Below are 18,995 nucleotides of genomic sequence, written 5' to 3' on the forward strand. Positions count from 1 at the left end.
CTGACATCTAGTACTGTGTCTAATTTCACAGGGGCATTGTTTAAAGTTTTTATTTATTTTTAAATATTTTGTTTATTTTGTTTCAATTAAAGAGAGAGAGAAAGATACAGATGGATAGACCAGAGCACTGCTCAGCTCTGGTTTATGGTGGTACTGGGGATTTAAGCTGGGACCTCAAAGCCTCAGGCATGAAAGTCTTTTGAGGGAGTTGGGTGGTAGCAGCCAGTTAAGTGCATGTGGCGTGAAGCGCAAGGACTGACATAAGGATCCTGGTTCGAACACCTGGCTCCCCACCTGCATGGGAGTCGCTTCACAGGTGGTGAAGCAGGTCTGCAGGTGTCTATCTTTCTCTCCCCTTCTGTCTTCCCCTCCTCTCTCCATTTTTCTCTGTCCTATCTAACAACGACAACATCGATAACTACAACAACAATAAAAAAACAAGGGCAACAAAAGGGAAAATTTTTTATATATTTAAATATATAAAAATATATTAAAATATATAATATATATAAAAGAAAATATATAAAAAAGAAAGTCTTTTGCATAAATAATATGCCTTCTCCCCAACCATATTTAAAGTTTTTAAAATACATCCTGCCCCTATCTTGTCTATAGGCTAATAACATCTGTTCCATAGTTAATCCCTAAGAAGCAGACATTTAGTCTCATTCCATCTCCCATACAAGGACAAGTTTAGAAACCTTCAGAAGACCTACAATTCAAGTTCCCAGGGCTAAGAACTTCTTTCATCTAGAGAAATGTACCATCTAAGCTTTCTCTGTTTTGTTCGTCTTTCTCCCCCCCTTTTATATCCCTTACCCCCCTTCCCATTCTGTTCTCCACTTGCCTTTGTTCCTGTTATTCCTCTTACTTAGTAGTCATTCAGGACTTCTTGGAGCCACCTGCCTGACTCACATTTTAGGAAGCACTCGCTTGTTCCCACTAAGAGTTACTTGGTGTCCCACCTTTGTCTAATTCCAGAAGCATTAGTTACAGTCTTTCAGCTTGGAGCTTAGGCTAATTCACCTTGTGTTTAACTTTCACAACCATACTTCCTGTCTATACTGGATTTTAAAATAGAGTGACTTTATGTATGAAGTACACCGTAGGTTTATCTGTGTTGCAAGTAGTAATTCTCAATACTTTTTAAAATGTCATGACATGAAATGAGTAAGTGAATAATCAATCTCCCATGCTCCTCTTAAACCAGGGTTCCACCCATTATTAAACATTTAGTTTCAGCTGGTAGTAAGCGCAAATAAAGCAAATGTTCTGGAATTCAGAGGACATAGAGATTTGCAGCATTTTGTGGCAAAATGTACTGAAAACAAGTAAGGGAGGAATTATGCCTACCGAGGTCAGAAAAGACTTCTAGAGCTACCGTCTTAACTGGATTTCTGTTACTGGAGACTTTGACTGGCAATTGCAAGGTAGAGAATCTCCAAAGAGCTCTCGTTTCAGGAGTATGAGGTCGCTCTATGAGAAGCCAGATATGGGAAACAGAAGGCCCTTAGGGAGACAGAAGCCCTGCGAGCGATGGGAGATGAAGCTGAAAGACTGGAGTCTAGGAATGGAAAGTCCCCGGTAGAGTCCCCCTTCGGGGCGGAAGCGTCGAAGAGAAAGAATTTGGGTTTTTTCCTTAAAGTTGGCGGCTCGAATGTATTAATTCAACTCCAGTCGTTAGTGGACACAAAGCTAACTAGCAGGGCAGTCCTGAAAGGAGTGAGGAGGCCAAGTCACGTGCTGTAAGCAGGGACGTGGCGGCCAGACAGCCGCGCCCACAGGCTACCGAGAGTAGGGGGCCAGGGGCCCGCCATGACCACAGGGTCCGAGCCCAGAGCTGGGCGGGAAGCCTGTCCACGCAACTCAGCGCGCTCCCCGGGACGTGGCGCTTTCCAGCCAATCCCCGCCACACGACTGGGAAACCAATGACTGTCCGGGAAAGCTGAGCGTCTGCGACGCCTCTGTCGATGATTGGTCGAGAGCCCGCAGGCGAGGCAGAGAGGGGCGGGACACGGAGCTGCTTCCGGTTGGGTGGTGCTTGCGCGCGTGAGCTGAGCCGGTGGGTGAGCGGCAGCGGTGGCGGCGGGGCTGGTGGGCGCAACTCAGAGGTGAGTGTGGAGGTGGTCGCTCCTTCCGCCGCCTCCTCGCCCTTTTAGTTCTCTTTGTGCCCTCAGACTTCCTTCTCCTTGTGGCCGGCGTCTCCTGCATTCCGGGCCGGGGTTTTTTACTGGCCCGCGGTTCCAGACCCGGAGCCTGAGCCTGCTGGCGACCCCCAGGCCCTGGCTCTCCGCCTGGCTTGGAGGCCATTGCCCGCCCTGCCGGCGCGGCTGGGCCCCGACCTGGGTACCGACCTGGGTACCGACCTGGGTCCCGGCCTTGCGGCCTGTGGGCCCAGGTTTTGTGCCGGGTTTGCCACGTCCTCCGCCCCAGGGCCCGGCCATTCGCGGAGTCCCTCGGGCTAGAGGGACATCTTGTTTGCTCCTGAAGGTCGGAAAGCCTACTGGGGGAGCAGGATCATAGCAGCCGCTCCCGGCCGCCTCCCGTTCACCGGGCAGCTCGCATCCGCCCGCCGCGCCCCAAGGCCGCGTCCCGGGAGCGGGGTGCATCCCGCGGAGAAAATCGTATTCCTCGACTTGGAAGGCGGGGAAACGGGGGGTCGGGACGGGGGTGGTGCTGGCGGTGGACTGAAGGCGCTAAGTGAATTTTTTAAACTTTCTGTAAAGATAAAGACCAATGTTTAGAGCCCCCCCCCCCCCCCGTGTTTGGCTGCTTTCAGTCTGCTACGGGAAGGCATTTTTAAGCACTTGGTTACGAAATGTTGCTTCCAGCCCCCAGTTCAGATTTTTTTCTATACTACAATCAGAAGTAAACTTGCTTCCTTACGTCTTCCGTTTACAGAGTCTCTTAGTAAGGTTTGCAGTTTTCCGAAAGTTGTTTTTGCATCAAGACCAAAAACAAAAACAAAAAAACAAACGTTGGATCCCCCTGCTTAACCTTTAGAGCCTTTCACCTGAGTTTCTAAGTATTTAAAGGCCTAGAATAGCGGCTTTGAAGATTAATTACCACACTTCTTGGTCAGGACCATAAAAGTCATGTTAGTCAATTGGGTATAAAGTTGATCTTAATTTGTTTTTATTGCTTGGAAGTAGAAAACCTTGGAATCTGCTCTTTTATTACTGTTTTATGAGATTTATTTATTGTGAGAGAGAAAGCACTAGAGCCCTGCTCAGCTCTAGTATAAGGTGGAGCCCAGGATTGAAATTATGGCCTCTGGGGCTACGGGCACGCAGATTGGTGCACTAATGGGGTGCTGTCTCCCTAGCCTTCTGGTTATTATTATTAGCCATAAAATGGACTAGGACACAACACAAATGACTGGCTTCTCAATAGATTTCATTAATTAAGTGCCAGCTGATATCCATCACTAGGGAGGGTCTGGGGACAGCAGTTAATTATAGTTGGGGGGAATTTGCCTACACTTAATCTGAGTTGAGTTAGTAAAACTCACAACTAGGAGAACCATAAGCTGGCAGTTAAGAATTGAATACACCTGTGTGAACAGTACTCAAGTCTCCAGTGTTGAAACTCAGCCACTCTCAATATAACCATTGTTTGCTTCCATTCCTCAGTGGTGTGTCCAAGGATACTTACTGATGCTACTTTATATACATTGTATCAGCAGAGGAAACCAGTACATTTATAGTAACTCAGATTTTCTATAACATGGATTCAGGTTTGTTGGAAAGGCTGAGACATAACCCAGGCATGTCCTGTTGACTGTAGCCAGGGGTAGCCATTCGAGTGCCAGAACAGAAGAAGGTCTCTATGAACTCAAAAGTACGGATGTCGTGGGGCCATGGGTGGTGTACCTGGTTGAGCGCACAATGTTACAATGCTCAAGGATCTGGGTTTAAGCCCCCAAGCCCCAACTGCAGGGGTAAAGCTTCACAACTGATGAAGCAGTGCTGCAGGTGTCTTGTCTCCTCTCTCCCCTTTTCCTCTCAATTTCTCTGTCTCTATCCAATAAATAAATAACCACACAAATATGGATGTCGTTCATCAAATGCTGCAATTTGTGTCTTGAGTTTAGACAGCTGAAACGATAATTTACCTGTTAACTGGCTGCCGGCCAGATCTATTAGGGGAACTCAAGGTTAGGGAGACAGGTGGAAACTACATTGCCACCAACTAGTCTGCTCAAGTGTGGTGGAATTTTTAGTGTGGGGCACTGGGTTAAGTGCACAAGGACCGGCGGAAGGATCCAGGTTCGAGTCCCTGGCTCTCCACCTGCAGGGGAGTCGCTTCACAAGCGGTGAAGCAGGTCTGCAGGTGTCTTTCTCTCCCCTCTCTGTCTTCCCCTCCTCTCTCCATTTCTCTCTGTCCTATCCAACAACAATGACATCAAGAACAAAAATAATAATAATAAAAAAAAAGAATAAAGCATGCAGAAATATTAATACAAACAAGGACATTTTAAGTCTCTAAAAATCTTTAGTACTGGAGAGAGAAAATAATAATTATGCTAAAGACTCTTTCCTGATGCTCTGAGATCCTGAATTTAATTCCCAGCACCACTATAATCCAAAGCTGGGCAGTGATCTGGTCTCTTGTCTTTTTCTGTATCTTATATTAAAATATATTTTAAAAACTTAAGAGACAAAAAGTGAGACACGACAACATAATTTCACTGGTCTTGAAATTTTTGCATGGTATTGGGGGATTAATGATTTACAGTCGACAGTGAAATACTGTAGTTTGTACATAAGATTTCTCAGTTTTCCACATAACAATTCAACCCCCACTGGCTTCTCTGTCATCATGTTCCAGGACCTGAACCCACTCCCCTCCGCCCCCCAGTCTTTTACTTTGGTGCAATACACCAACTCCAAGTTTTTTTTTTTTTTTTTTTTTAAACCTCCAGGGTTATTATTGGGGATTGGTGCCTGCACTGAGAATCCATTGCTCCTGGAGGCCATTTTTTCCATTTTATTGAATAGGACAAAGAAATTGAGAGATGGGGAAGATAGAGAAAGCTAGGTACCTGCAGACCTGCTTTACTAATTGCAAAGCTTCCCCTTGCGGTTGGGGAGTGGAACTCAAACCTGGATCCTTGTGTGGGTCCTTGCGCTTAGTACTATGCACATAACAGGTGTGCCACTACTTGGCCCCTGAAAGAATTTTTAGAAGTGATTTGAAAAATGGGAGGTACATTTCCCAAAGCTGTTAATTTGCCTTCTGGATGGAGGTACATTTCCCAAAGCCGTTAATTTGCCTTCTGGATCACATGGTAAAAGCCCATGCAAACAAGTCCCATATTTACACATACCTTTTCCTAGTATTCTGTTATCCATTGATGTGTAGCTATGGTGATGGGGGAAGAAGAACAAGGTCATTTAGCTTTCTAACATTTGGTTTCAGTTTTATTGGAAAGACAAAGAAACTTCAGAAACAGCTGACTAATGTAGTTTTTCAAATGCCCATTGTGAGAAAAGTTTGCACTGTTTCTTCTCAAACCTTCTCTCATAAAATGCCCTTTGTCTTGGGGGATGTAATCTTTATTTATTTAAAAATTTTTTTTTAATTATCTTTATTTATTGGATAGAGACAGCCAGAAATCAAGAGGGAAGGGGGTGATAGAGAGAGACAGAGAGACAGACACCTGCAGCCCTGTTTCACCACTCATGAAGCTTTCTCCCTGCAGGTGGGGACCGGGAGCCCGAACCCGTGTCCTTGCGCATTGTAATATGTGCGCTCAACCAGGTGTGCCACCACCCAGCCCCATAATCTTTATTTCTACTTTAACATTTTTATATGTTAACTGGAGTTAGTGTGTTAATATGAGCAGACAGCATATGTGTGTCTTAAAGTGCAGATTTTTCTATTTTTAATTGTCCACTGCAGAGAGGTGAGGTAGAATGAGTAACTTTTGTCTTATCAGGTAGTACCCCTGATGACCCTTTTAGGAAAACACCTCAGGGGTAACAGCCAAAGTTTATGGTGATGGATAATGAAGAAGCAAATCGAGTTTAGATAACTTCTAGAAGGAAGGAAAGGGAATTTAAGAGATCATCAGGTTTTGGGGAAGTCTGACTTTGGATAGCGGAGTCCAGAGAAGTAGTAGACAGAAGAGGGAAGCCTGTAGAGGAATGGGTTAACTTGATGCAGAGAAGAGATAGATGACAAATCCAGACCACTAAATTCTTCTCTTGTACCAAGATATTTATCTTTAAGCCTCCAACTTAAAAGTATACTTTCTTCTTAATTCAGAGTGACTCAATCTATTACAGTAGTCATAAGGATTATCCATGTTGTGATATTTGGGTAAGAGTTGTTTGGGTGTTACGCAAGAATCTATTGGGTGTTTTCTTCTGGGGGTGTCATTAATCATTTATTAAATTTTCCTATATGTGACATCCCTTTAAGGTTGTCATAAAGAAAATCGGTTGCAGTGACTTGATTCTGTAAACCTTTAACATTATATTCTTTGACTACATCACAAAATGTTAACTACATATAAACTGCTTTGTCACTAGCGAATTATTTATCTGAAGTTTGGGTTGGAAGTGTCATTTTGCTCTAAAATAAAGTGTTACATTAAAGTATGTTTTGCTTTAAAAATACGGTTTATGGTGGTCTGGGAGATGGTGCAGTGGATATAAAGCATTGGACTCTCAACCATGAGGTCCTGAGTTCAATCCCCAGCAGCACATGTACCAGAGTGATAGCTGGCTTTTTCTCTCTTATCTTTTCATGAATAAATAAATAAAATCTTTTAAAAAAAAGTGGGGGTTGTGTCTCTGGAAGAAAGGTGTCTTTCCTTTATTCTTTTTCAGTTCAGTGAAACAACTTGGAAGTATTTGATTTGCTATGTACTTAAAGACTTTTCTTTTAAAGTAATACAAGAAGATGACACAATAAGTGTAGCTCACTTATTTAAAAAGGAGAGAGAGAGCGACAACTGCAGCCAATTAAGCCAACCATACTTCCCTGCCAGGGCCAGCCCAGCAGATTATTAGGGTAACCTGGAGGAGGAGGGGTGTCGGCAAAGAATGAGAGACAAGTGAGTTGATGCTGAATCAAGCTCAAGCAGACATCTCTGTCATACTTAAGCAGAACTTTATTTTTATAGTCTCATAAGGCTTAAATCATTAAAACAAAAATCACCAAGGTATTGATTATTAAAACAAAAATCACCAAGGCTTTAGTCACTAATACAGAAATTATTAAAATAAAAATCATCAAGTAAGAACAGCACAGATAGGGAACACCTCCTGCTTTGTGGGACATTCACATTCCTGGGGCACTTTTCTCCCTAGAGATCACATCACAGTTTTTATGTCTTTTGTTATTCCTGTACCTGTGTGCTAGGCAAATGTCCTATTGATTAAGATTAATATTCTGCCTGTATGTTTATGCTATCTTCTTGCCCCTATGCATCAGAAGCCAATGGTTCATAGAAAGTTCAAGTTATGTTTCTAGGGGCCTTAAACAAATTGAGCAGCCCATTTTTCATAAAATCTGTTCTATTGTTTGATCAAGGAGTTTTGTTTGTTCATTACTGAGAAGGCACCAAGGTGGTGCTGACCTGGCCAGCCTCTCCATAAAGTTAAGCTCTCTAGCTGGAATCCATCTTTCTTGTATGCTCACTATGTGACCTAGGCTCTCGTGTACTATTCCTGCATAAGGAAGTGGGAGCATAGTGGTGGGTGGTAGATTAAAAGGCCCATTGTATCTAGGCAGGTACCATAACTTTCCATTTATTAATTATGCTATGTAAGGTGGCCCCTCCACTGTGGGAACCACCAATCTTTATATTTTAGGGGGTATACTAAAGGAAGTGATGTAGATAAAGGGGAAAACATTTTTTCCTATTGGAGCCTCCTGAAAAATTCTGCATTACTGATATTGCTTGTTCCATTATGATCAATCTTACAGAGTATAGTGCAGGTTTTGTCATTACTTTTGTCATTTGGTCAGGCTCTGAGCCTGGCCATAGGAAAATATTATTAAGACCACACAGAGCTTAATCATGGCCAAAGGCGAGATGGTTTCAGTTTGGCCTGGAGAGTCCAGCTGTGCTGAACTTCCTGCGAAGCTGGTACCGTGTCAAGCAGCTTGCATGGCGGAGGCTGCGCCACTTTCCTCCCTGTGGGGCCTGGTGTACAGTGGCTGTGAACAGCAACTTCCTGGGTAGTTTGTGCAGCCTGTTCCTTGTACAGGTTGCCTAAGGGACCCTGGAGACCGTCCTTCCCAGTCAATATTCATTTCGTGCCTGACCACCTGCTGTCGCTTACATTAGGCTCCTGGCAGGTAGGTGGGGTGCCTTTGGGAAGCTCTAGGGCATGGTGACCAGCGATCACACTGGCCAAGCACCACGCCCTTTTTTCACCAAGCCGCAGAAAATGGAGCATGTGATTGAGGTCCTGCCGGAAGATCCACATCTCCAGGTAGTGGGACCTCACCAAGTTTAATGCAGATGAATTTGAAGACATGGCTGAAAAGTGCCTCATCCCAGATGGCTGTGGAGTCCCCTGACTGCAGTCCCCTGAAAAAGTGGCAGGCCCAGCACTTCTAAGAGCTTAGAGATGCCCTTTCCATGATCACACAGTAAATCTACATCCTACCCCCTCCCCCCAAAAAAAAAAATAGACAACACAACAGTGAGCAGTGTTAGTTTCACAAAGCACCACCCAGCCTTACCATCCCACCTCACTTCCTCCAGAGCCACCACTGTTTTCAGGTAGATATGTGCTTTTCTGCACCATTTCAGGCCTGTGTTATGTTCTGTACAGCTATAAACTACCTGAAGAGGCTGGTTTTGCATTTTACATGAATGGGATCTTAACAGTAGTCTTACACCTTGCTTTTTTTTGTTTGTTTTGTTTTGTTCCTCTGATTGATGCTTCTTGGTGAGGTGTCAGTCAGCCCACCTCATTCTTTTTTTTTTTTTTTTTTTCACCAGAGCACTGCTCAGCTCTGGCTTATGGTGGTGCAGGGGATTGAACCTGGGAATCTGGAGCCTCAGGCATGAGAGTCTGTTTGCATAACCATTATGCTGTCTACCCCTGCCCACCTCATTCTTTTTAACTTTACTTGGTATCCATAATGCAGATTGTATATATTCTGTTAGTTTGTTCTGCCATTTAAAAATAATATATCACTAAACTATCTTCACTGAACATCGGTATACATTTGAGTATTTCTGTAGGATAGAAATGCAATGAGTATTAGTAAATTCTCAGAAGTATAGCTCAGTTCTAAAAGTATAGCTCAGTTCTAATAGTGGGAACAGCTTAAGAAAAGTACCACCTTTCTTATTTATTATTGTGGGAGTTGGGGGTAGGAGTGGAGGAGAAACCACAACATCACTCTTGGTGGCTGCCAGCAGTCTCTTAACTTGTGTTCCATAATTTATAGATACATTCACTCCAATCCTTGCCTCTTCCGTAACATGACATTCTCTTTTCTATTTCCAAAATTTTCTACTTTTAAAGAACATCAATCATTGGAATAGAGCCAATCTTAATCCAGTATGACCTCATTATAACTTGATTGTGTCTGCAAAGATCCTGTGACAAATAGGGGGGCATACTCACAGGCACCAGAGATTAAGACTTTGGTATATGGGGTGAGGAAACTTGGGTGGTGGGAGTGCTGTGGAATTACATTCCTGGTATCTTAAAACCTTAAATAACTGTTGCCATATACTCTTGTAAATCACTATTAAATCACTGTGGGGGGAATACAATATTAAAAATATTTTTAGGGAGTTGGGCAGTAGCAGTAGCACAGTGGGTTAAGCGCACGAGGTGCAAAGTGCAAGGACTGGCGTAAGGATCCTGGTTTGAGCTGCATGCTCCCCACTTGCAGGGGCTTTGCTTCACAGGCAGTGAAGCAGGTCTGCAGGTGTCTTATCTTTCTCTCCTCTCTCCATTTCTTTCTGTCCTATCCAACAACAATGATAGCAATAGCAACAATAATGATAACGATAAGGGCAACAAAAGAGAAGATAAATAAAATATTAAAAAATTTTAAAAATATTTTATTAATTTGATAGACTGAGAAATTGAGAGGAAGAGACACCTGCAGACCTGCTTCACTGCTAGCAAAGTGTTTCCCCTGCAAGTGGAGAACAGACTTAAACCTAGGTCTTTGCACATTGAAACACGTGCACGCAACCAGATGCACTGTTTGCTCAGCCCAAATTAGGATACTTTTATTAAAAATAACAGTAGGGAGTTGGGCGGTAGTGCAGGTCGTGCGGACTGACATAAGGATCCCGGTTCGAGCCCCTGGTGAGGAAGTCGCTACACAGGTGGTGAAGCAGGTCTGCAGGTATCTCTCTCTTTCTGTCTTCCCCTCCTCTCCATTTCTCTCTGCCCTGTCCAACAACAATAAAACAAGGGCAACAAAAGGGAAAATAAATAATAAAAAAATAAATTAAAAATTAAAAAAATAAAAGTAAGACTTTGTTTCATATTCTTGGGAGACACAACTCAACTGCCAGTAAGCCTCATGCTTAATAACCACCTCTCTATCCAGAGGAGTCTTAATGCAAATGAGTAAGAGATAATGTGAACTTTTAAAAATGTATTCTCGGGGACCAGGTGGTAGCGCAGTGGGTTAAGCACATGGCATGAAGCTCAAGGACCAGCGTAAGGATCCCAGTGCAAGCCCCCGGCTCCCCACCTGCAGGGGAGTCACTTCACAAGCGGTAAAGCAGGTCTGCAGGTGTCTGTCTTTCTCTCCCCCTCTCTGTCTACCCTTCGTCGCTTGATTTTTTTTTTTAGCTTCTTTTAAATTTTTTTTAGATTTATTTATTCTCTTTTGTTGCCATTGTTGTAGTTATTGATGTCGTTGTTGGATAGGACAGAGAGAAATGGAGAGAGGAGGGGAAGACGGGAGAGAAAGATAGACACCTGCAGATTGAACTCAGGACCTTGGAACTTGAGAGTCCAGTGCTTTATTCACTGCACCACCTTCCAGACCACACACAGGGGAAACTTTAAACGGCCTCAGTGATTATGACAACCAATTAGATTTGAAGACCAGACTGATGTAGTACAGAATATAAAGAATATAAAGTTGAGATTGGACAAAGGGATTAAAGTTCTACATAGGTGTTTTTTGAAAGGAGTCTAATTACAAGGTTGACATTTTAACTAGCCCTTTATCAGCCTGTGTCACACGAAGTAATCTGATAAACATTTCTCAGTATAAAACTGAAAATCTATAACATTCTGCTATATCTGTTTTATGGCATAATACTTTGGGGGTAATGTAAATAACTTACAAATTTCCCATCAAGGGCCAGGAGGTGGCATAGTGGGTTGGGCACTGAAGTTGGAAGTATGAGGTCTTCTTAAGTTCAACACCTGGCTTCCCATGTGCCAGAGTGATGCTCTCATTTTCTCTTTCTCACTCCATCTCTGTCTTGTATTAGTAAGCAGATGTTATATCAGATCAAGCATTTAGCTCGTTTGATTTCTTCAGTTGTTAAGCATCCTGCTTCCTGAAAAATGACCTTCCTTTTTCTTTCAGATCTGATTATCATGGACCTGCGACAGTTTCTTCTGTGCCTCTCCCTGTACACAGCCTTTGCCTTGAGCAAGCCCACAGAAAAGAAGGATCGTGTGCACCACGAGCCTCAGCTCAGCGACAAGGTTCACAATGATGCTCAGAACTTTGATTATGACCATGATGCTTTCTTGGGTGCTGAAGAAGCAAAGACCTTTGACCAGCTGACACCAGAAGAGAGCAAGGAAAGACTTGGGTAAGGTTCTAGCTCTTGGGGTACCAGTTGGGATAATGACATTTTTTATAAGCTTTTTTTTTTTCTTTTTATGATTCAAGTCACCTGTTTAAACTTACTGAACTGCATCTTTTAAAAGCTATAGAGTTGCTACCACTAAAAATTTTCCTACATTGCTGCTGAATAACAAATGTATACTTCTTTCTACAAAGCAAAGTCACTTTTGAATAAAAGTACCAGATTTTTCTTGAACTGCATCAGCTTGATCCCAAAAGAATATAACATGTAGAATGTATCTGTGCTGGTTTTTGTTTGCTTGTTCTTGGCACATCGCAGGGACCTTATGTGTACTTGATTTCACCACTCTAGGATGATGATTTAAAAAAATTTTTTTTTTCAGATAGAGACCAAGAGAGACATAGAGAGGGAGAAACACCACAGCACCAACTTCTCCCAGTGATGTAGTACTTCCAGGTAGCATGCCAGGGGCTCGAGCCTCGGCAGGCAGCTACCTTGCTGGTCTCTGCTGCTTTTATTTTTAAAAAACTTATCTGTGACCTGCTCTTGTTGTGCAGGCGAAATCTTGGAGTAATATTAAGCTGAATTCAGTCCCTGAGTCATTTCTGTAAAAATTTATTTTTTAGGATAATCATAACCTTTTGTTTTGATCCTTTGCTTTTATTCTAGATACTTAGTTGCAAAACAAGGACCAAACAAGCTAGCCTTGAGATATATATATATATATATATATATATATATATATATATATATATATATATATATATATATATAATTTATTCTTTTTTTTTTTTTAAGAAGATTGAAACAGTAGTGGTCTTAGTATTATGGTATGGGTTACTGTTTCAGCAACATAGACATGGGCAATAGACAGATTCTGTGGCTCTCATAGCAGCTGTCTTTTTACGTATAGAGTTGATCTGGTAGGATCCCAATTGATTATTTCTAACTGGGGATCTAGGCATGCCATTTTATTTATTTGTTTATTATTAGATAGAGACAGCGAAAATTGAGAAGGGAGGGGGAGATAGAGGAAAAGAAACAGAGACACCTGCAGCCCTGCTTTCTCCCTGCAGGTGGGGGACAGGAGCTTTGAACCTGGGTCTTTGCACACTGTGATATGTGCGCTTAACCAGGTATGACACCACCCACCCGCCCTCTCCTTTTGATTCCTCAGTCTAGTTTTTAGTTAAAATTTTTTCTGCAATAAGTAGTATTGATGGAATTTTTTGAACAAGTCATAAGATTTGCTAAAAATATATATATATAGTACACAGCAGTTTCTTTGTTATGACAGTTTTAAGATTTTTATTTATTGACTAGACACAAATTTAGATGAAAATGGGAGACAAACCTGCAGCACTGCTTCAATACTCATAAATCTTCCCCCCACTCCACCCTGCACAAATGGAGACTAGAGGCTTGAACCTGGTCCTTGTACATGGTGACGTGTACTTAACTGGGTACACTGCCACTGACCCCTTATAGTACACCACAATTTTTCTGTCTTTCTTTTTTAATTATCTTTAATTATTTGGATAGAGAAAGCCAGAAGTCGAGAGGGAAGAGAGTGATAGGGAGGGGGAGACAGAGAGAGACCCACAGGCCTACTTCACCACTTGTGAAGCTTTCCCCCCTACAGGTGGGAGCCGGGGGCTCGAACCCAAGTCCTTGCACATTATAACCTGTGCACTCAACCAGGTGTACCACCACCCGGCTCCAGCAACTTCTAAAACAATATTTTGCCCATCGTAAGTGCCCATCATAGTTTGAGTTAGAAGATTAAGGGTTTCTACCAAAAGGTTTTGCTTTGTAGAATGAACCACTATCCCAAAGCATTTGAAAGTAGTTTACAAAATAGAAATATATTAAGAGTCTTTTGTTAAGCTGTTTTTCTAACTTTGAGAGACCATGCTCACTTTTTATCTCTTAACTGTTAACATTGCAGATCTGAAAATAGGAATGTTTGAGGGTTTCTCAGGCTTTATGTCTTGCCTACTAATACAGTGCATGTTAACTCGAATCTTGATCTGCACATATCTTTTCTAGCACTTACCCTTGAATAATGAAAGGTCCACTAGGCTTATTGTCAATCAGAATGTTCTAGCTGTTTTCAGGTAGTGAGATCACTCTGCTAGTAGTATTCAGTGAACAAAAAAATGGCCCTTTTTGTCATCAGTAAATATCAAAGGTCTGGAGATATCTATCTTTATCCCCTGTCTTCCCCTCTCTTAGTTTCTCTCTATCCTATCCAACAACAGTAGCAGCAACAACAGCAACAATGGCTGCAGGAGCAGTGGATTTGTAGTACAGGCACCAAGCCCCAGTGATAACATAACCCTGGAGGAAAATAAATACAACCTTAAGGGGGGGGTGCTCTAGGAAAAAAAAAAGTTTTAATCTAATAATAATAGAATAAGATGGATAGAGTCATGTTTCCTTGCAGCATATAAATGAACTAAGTGCTATTGGCTCCTCTCAATTGGGGGGGTGGAGGGGTGGTGACAGATATCCCCAATTTACAAAGTGGTGTGCTGTTGTTGGAAGCACAAATTACAGGGAACTTTTTTTTTTTAAACCTTTTCATTCTGACATTTATAAACATTATTTCCAGAAGTTGGGAACAGCAGATTCTCCCTCTTCCATCTACTCACAAGGCAATTAAAAGAGAAGATCAGGGAGTCAGGCGGTAGTGCAGCAGATTAAGCACACGTGGTGCAAAGCGCAAGGACCTGTAAGGATCCCAGTTTGAGCCCCCTGGTTTGAGTTTCCGGCTATTTCTCTCTGTCCTATCCAACAGTGACGACATCAGTAACAATAACCACAACAGTGAAAAACAACAAGAGCAACAAAAGGGAAAATAAATAAATAAATAGATATTTTTAAAAAGATCATTGCTTATACCTGTAGTTGTAAAAAAAAAAAAAATTCAATAAGAGGATCAGAGCACTGATCCTGCATATGCGGTGCTGGGGCCTCACACATGCTAATCCTGTGCAGTATCTGCTGAGCCACAGCCCTAACTGCCACAAGAAGCATTTTTAGAGGGAGTCAGGCGGTAGCGCAGCGGGTTAAGCACTCGTGATGCAAAGCGCAAGGACCGGGATAAGGATCCCGATTCCAGCCCCCGGCTCCCTACCTGTAGTGGAGTCGCTTCACAGGTGGTGAAGCAGGTCTGCAGGTGTCTTACTCCCTCCCTCTCTGTCTTCCCCTCCTCTCTCCATTTCTCTCTGTCCTATCCAACAACAACAACATCGATAACAAAAATTACAGCAGTAAAACAAGGGCAACAAAAGGAGATAAATAATTTTTTTTTAAAAAAAGAAGCATTTTAGAACAGTGTTCATTCCATTCCTTTTGCTTACCAGTTAAGCTCAGTGGTGGAGCACCTGTGTGAAGCCTTACATTCAGTTGCTAGTTTTCATTATTTGGGGAGGAAGGATGATGAAGACACACCACCATCTCCATGATGGGAAGAAAAGCAAAAAGAATCTGACAGTTACAATGTTTTAGTCCTTACATGTATATCCCCCCCCCCCCCACACACACACACACACACACGTCTAAAATTTGCCTAATTTTTCTTCGGCCTTCAAATGTGGGTTTCTTTGTTTTGAGGTAGTAGTCCTTAAGATGAAAGACCTTCTCTTAATATAGTTGTCAAAAAAAAGTCTGTCACCTTTTTGGTGCCAAGCCCTTTGGGAGGCTAATAAAAGTTCCTCAGAAAAATATGCATATGTGCATAGATAGAAAAGTTTTAGTGATGAATCTTTCTGGAATACTCTGAACCCACTTAGAGCCTGTTGACATGGGCAGGGGTCTTAAACAATCTACATTATGCTTCTAAATGCGAAAGCATTTGTGACCTCATGGGAGAAACGATAGGTCATTAAGTGTCCTGAAATACTTTTCTCAGTGACATTATAATTACATGTCAGATTCTTTAATGCCATAGGGATATGGCATCATAAATTTGCACAGGCATTTAGAGTTTAGAGCTCCATGCCTAAAATAGGACATGGCCACCTCCAGTGTACTGTAAAAAAACGGCATGGCAAGCAAGATAATGACTTTTCTATTTTAAAATGGTTGTTTCAACAAATACTTTAAAAATATGTGACAGACTATACATGGGCCACAAAACCAAAAGTATTTATTTACTATAGGTCCCCTTTCAGAAAAAAAGTCTGTATTCAGCTATTTGGGATATTTCTTCTGGAATAGATAGTTGCATTCAGCTAGCTTCATTAAGGAAAACCCATCTTGAACAGTGAATTTCTTTTTCTGTTAATCTAAAGGAATCTTCTCTTAAATCATTTATAATAGTTTGTTTTTCTTTGGGTCGTCAAAGGTATTCAGATACCTTGCTTTTCTTTTCCCTTTTTCTTTCTTTTTTTTTTTTTTTAATGGCACAGTGACAGGACTGGCAGTCAGTACTTCATGACTTTGTGAAAACAAACTGGATCCCTATCCTGCTGGTAATTTTTTGTTTAACCTTTATGGATTTTGAATACAGACAGAGAAATTATGAGGGGACGAGGAACAGTGCAGAAGAGAGACAGGGAAACCTGCAAACCTACTTCACCACTCTTGAAGCTTTCCCCGTACAGGTGGGGACCAGGGACTTGAACCCGGATCCTTGCGCACTGTAGTATGTGCTCTTAACCAGGTGTGCCACCGCCTGGCCCCCTATTTGTTGACATTGTTAAAACCCTACAGGTTTAAAGTTAGTGGGGAAAAAAATTGTTTTGTTCTTATGTCAGCATTGATGGAAGGGTATTAAAGAGAGAGATTCTTAATTTCCACCTAACATTTTAAAGCAAAAACTACAGTACACATTTAAGGGGAATGGTTAATAATTATAGGATTTAAGTAGCAGATGATACAGTTAGTACAATATCAAGATGAAGCTCTTCATGGTGACCGAGTAGCTGATCCTAATTACTGCTAGTATTTAAGAGTTTAGGGACATGCCAAAATTTGTTAGACTTTTGACTTATAGTTCCTATTCCAAATTGGACCGCCCACTTGTGTGAATTTGCATGTGTTGCCTGAGCCTCTGTAAGTGTGTGGTTGCATCTTTAAATAGGACTCTTCATAGCAGGTGCATATTTTGAAAATTTTAAATGAGGATTCTTTAGCTTTTATCTTCTGCATTCTAACCCTCTCAGCTTACCAATATTCTCATACAGATAATATTCTTATCATATCATTTCCTCGTATCTTCTGTTTTTTTTTGTAGTTGTACCTTAAAATCCAGTTCAGCATGATACCTAATAAACTGTTAGCTATTTTTTTTAGAACAAGAATATTTCAGTCTTTGTGTAACTGTTGTGTAAATAAATCTTGAGTTTTAAGTGATCCCACAACTATATTTGGCATATTTGTATTTTTTTAAATAAAAACCATTATATTTCTTTAAGGCTTTTGGATTTTTTTTTTTTTTTTTAAGTCTAGCTTAAAGTTAGTTTTTGTAATTTTGGGAGAACCATGCCAGAAGTTGTGATTATTTGACAAGAAATTGGGATTTTTATAAATGCAGTGAAGAAAAACCAGATTTACATATAGTTTGATACAAAGAGCGGACAACGCAGCTAAGATTGCTTATCCACTTCTAAATTCTGACCACAGACTAAAAACCAACCCCAGTTAGTAGTCTGGGTTTGTTCCTGGGTCTGAGCTTCTCCATACAGCTCATTCTAAGAACAGTAATTTGCCACTTAACATTGTCAGCTGTGTATCTGGCCCTTTTGTTTTGGAGGCGATTTTTATTTCCATGCTTTAGCTCTGGGCAACAGCTGTGCTCACAGCACACATCTGGCTTCAGTCCAGAGCCTTGTTTCCTTTAACCTCTTGCTGGATTTCTCTGCATTTTCTACAGAAAGATTGTAAGTAAAATAGATGGCGACAAGGACGGGTTTGTCACTGTGGATGAGCTCAAAGACTGGATTAAATTTGCACAAAAGCGCTGGATTTACGAGGATGTAGAGCGGCAGTGGAAGGGGCATGACCTCAATGAGGACGGCCTCATTTCCTGGGAGGAGTATAAAAATGCCACCTACGGCTACGTTTTAGGTAGGTCCCTACTATCTGGGGGAAAAGCCTTGTGGATCCGGCACCTTGAAACGTAATTGTTTTGTCTTGTAGAATGATTGTAGATAAAATAGACGCCGATAAAGATGGGTTTGTGACCGAGGGGGAGCTGAAATCCTGGATTAAGCACGCCCAGAAGAAATACATATATGACAATGTTGAAAACCAGTGGCATGAGTTTGATATGAACCAAGACGGCTTAATCTCCTGGGATGAGTACAGAAACGTGACCTATGGCACTTACCTGGGTAAGGGGCAAGGTGTCAGCCTGGCAGAGACCATGGTCCTGAGCCAAAGAAACAAATGGGTCACGCAGGAAAGGAAGGGATTGTTTCTCTTATGGTTCCTTTTAAATTTGTGTATTATGTTTTTGAAATTTGCTAAACTTGGTGAGAGAGAGAGAGAGAGAAAGAACATCACTCTGTCCCATGCAATGCCAGGGGTCCAACTCTGGACCTCAAGTTTTGAGTCCAACACTTTCTCCATTGTGTCACCTCTCAGGCCTGCTTTTTTTTTTTTTTTTTTTTTTTTTTTTTGGTCATTGCTGAAGCTTCACTGACTTTTGCAAGTAGAGACAGGGAAAAGTAACAGTACTTGTGCCCCTCAAGCACTGTCGGGCCAGACTCAAACCTGAGTTGCATACATGGCGAAGCAGGCACACTATCCAGGTGAACTGTTTTACTCCCCCCCCTTCCATCCCTCAGATTTTTTTTTTTTTTGGGTAGTTTTTATTTGTATTGTTGCAACAATGCAAAACATGAAGCTTTGAGATGTCTCTTACATGGTCACATTCATTTCAGGTTGGCCCTGAAATACATGCCAAGTTAAATTCCTTTGTAATTGGTGAGAATAGATGGAACATTGCTCAAACAAGGATCGGATAGAATAGCGTTCCTTGAGAAAATTTAATCATTTCAGTATGTTTGCTTACTGAAGTTCAGAAATGGAACATTTCCCATTTGTTTTCTCTGGCACATGAGTTTATCAGCCTGCCTTGCAAATGCTTCAAAGGAAATAAATGTGCCTGTTTTCTGTTGGTTTGGTGGTGTGTATGCTTGGGCCACCTCTTAGTGAGTTTCCTTTTACTTAATACACTGCTGCTGAATGCTCGGTGAATGACTCACTTGGT

The 18,995-nt window shown here is 41.8% G+C and overlaps 1 protein-coding gene and 1 non-coding gene across 3 annotated transcripts in view; both read left to right on the top strand.

Moving 5' to 3' along the window:
- The first annotated feature begins 1,996 nt into the window (after positions 1-1,996).
- Positions 1,997-18,995, top strand: part of CALU (calumenin) — a 28,808-nt gene continuing 11,809 nt past the window's right edge. The window contains exons 1-3 of one of the 2 annotated variants that reach the window (XM_007526301.3): positions 1,997-2,111; positions 11,545-11,776; positions 17,655-17,848. In XM_007526301.3, coding sequence (XP_007526363.1) covers positions 11,556-11,776; positions 17,655-17,848 — 415 coding nt within the window. In that variant the 5' untranslated portion in view covers positions 1,997-2,111; positions 11,545-11,555. Of the gene's footprint in view, positions 2,112-11,544; positions 11,777-17,654; positions 17,849-17,920; positions 18,115-18,995 lie in introns of both variants that reach the window. The other variant, XM_007526303.3, reaches the window with a different exon arrangement.
- On the top strand, positions 8,119-8,249 carry LOC132540075 (small nucleolar RNA SNORA70). Its single transcript, XR_009551341.1, has one exon. It is a non-coding gene; the product is annotated as a small nucleolar RNA SNORA70 (small nucleolar RNA).

This window comes from Erinaceus europaeus, chromosome 8 (genome assembly GCF_950295315.1).
Source record: "Erinaceus europaeus chromosome 8, mEriEur2.1, whole genome shotgun sequence".
Classification (NCBI taxonomy): Eukaryota; Metazoa; Chordata; class Mammalia; order Eulipotyphla; family Erinaceidae; genus Erinaceus; species Erinaceus europaeus.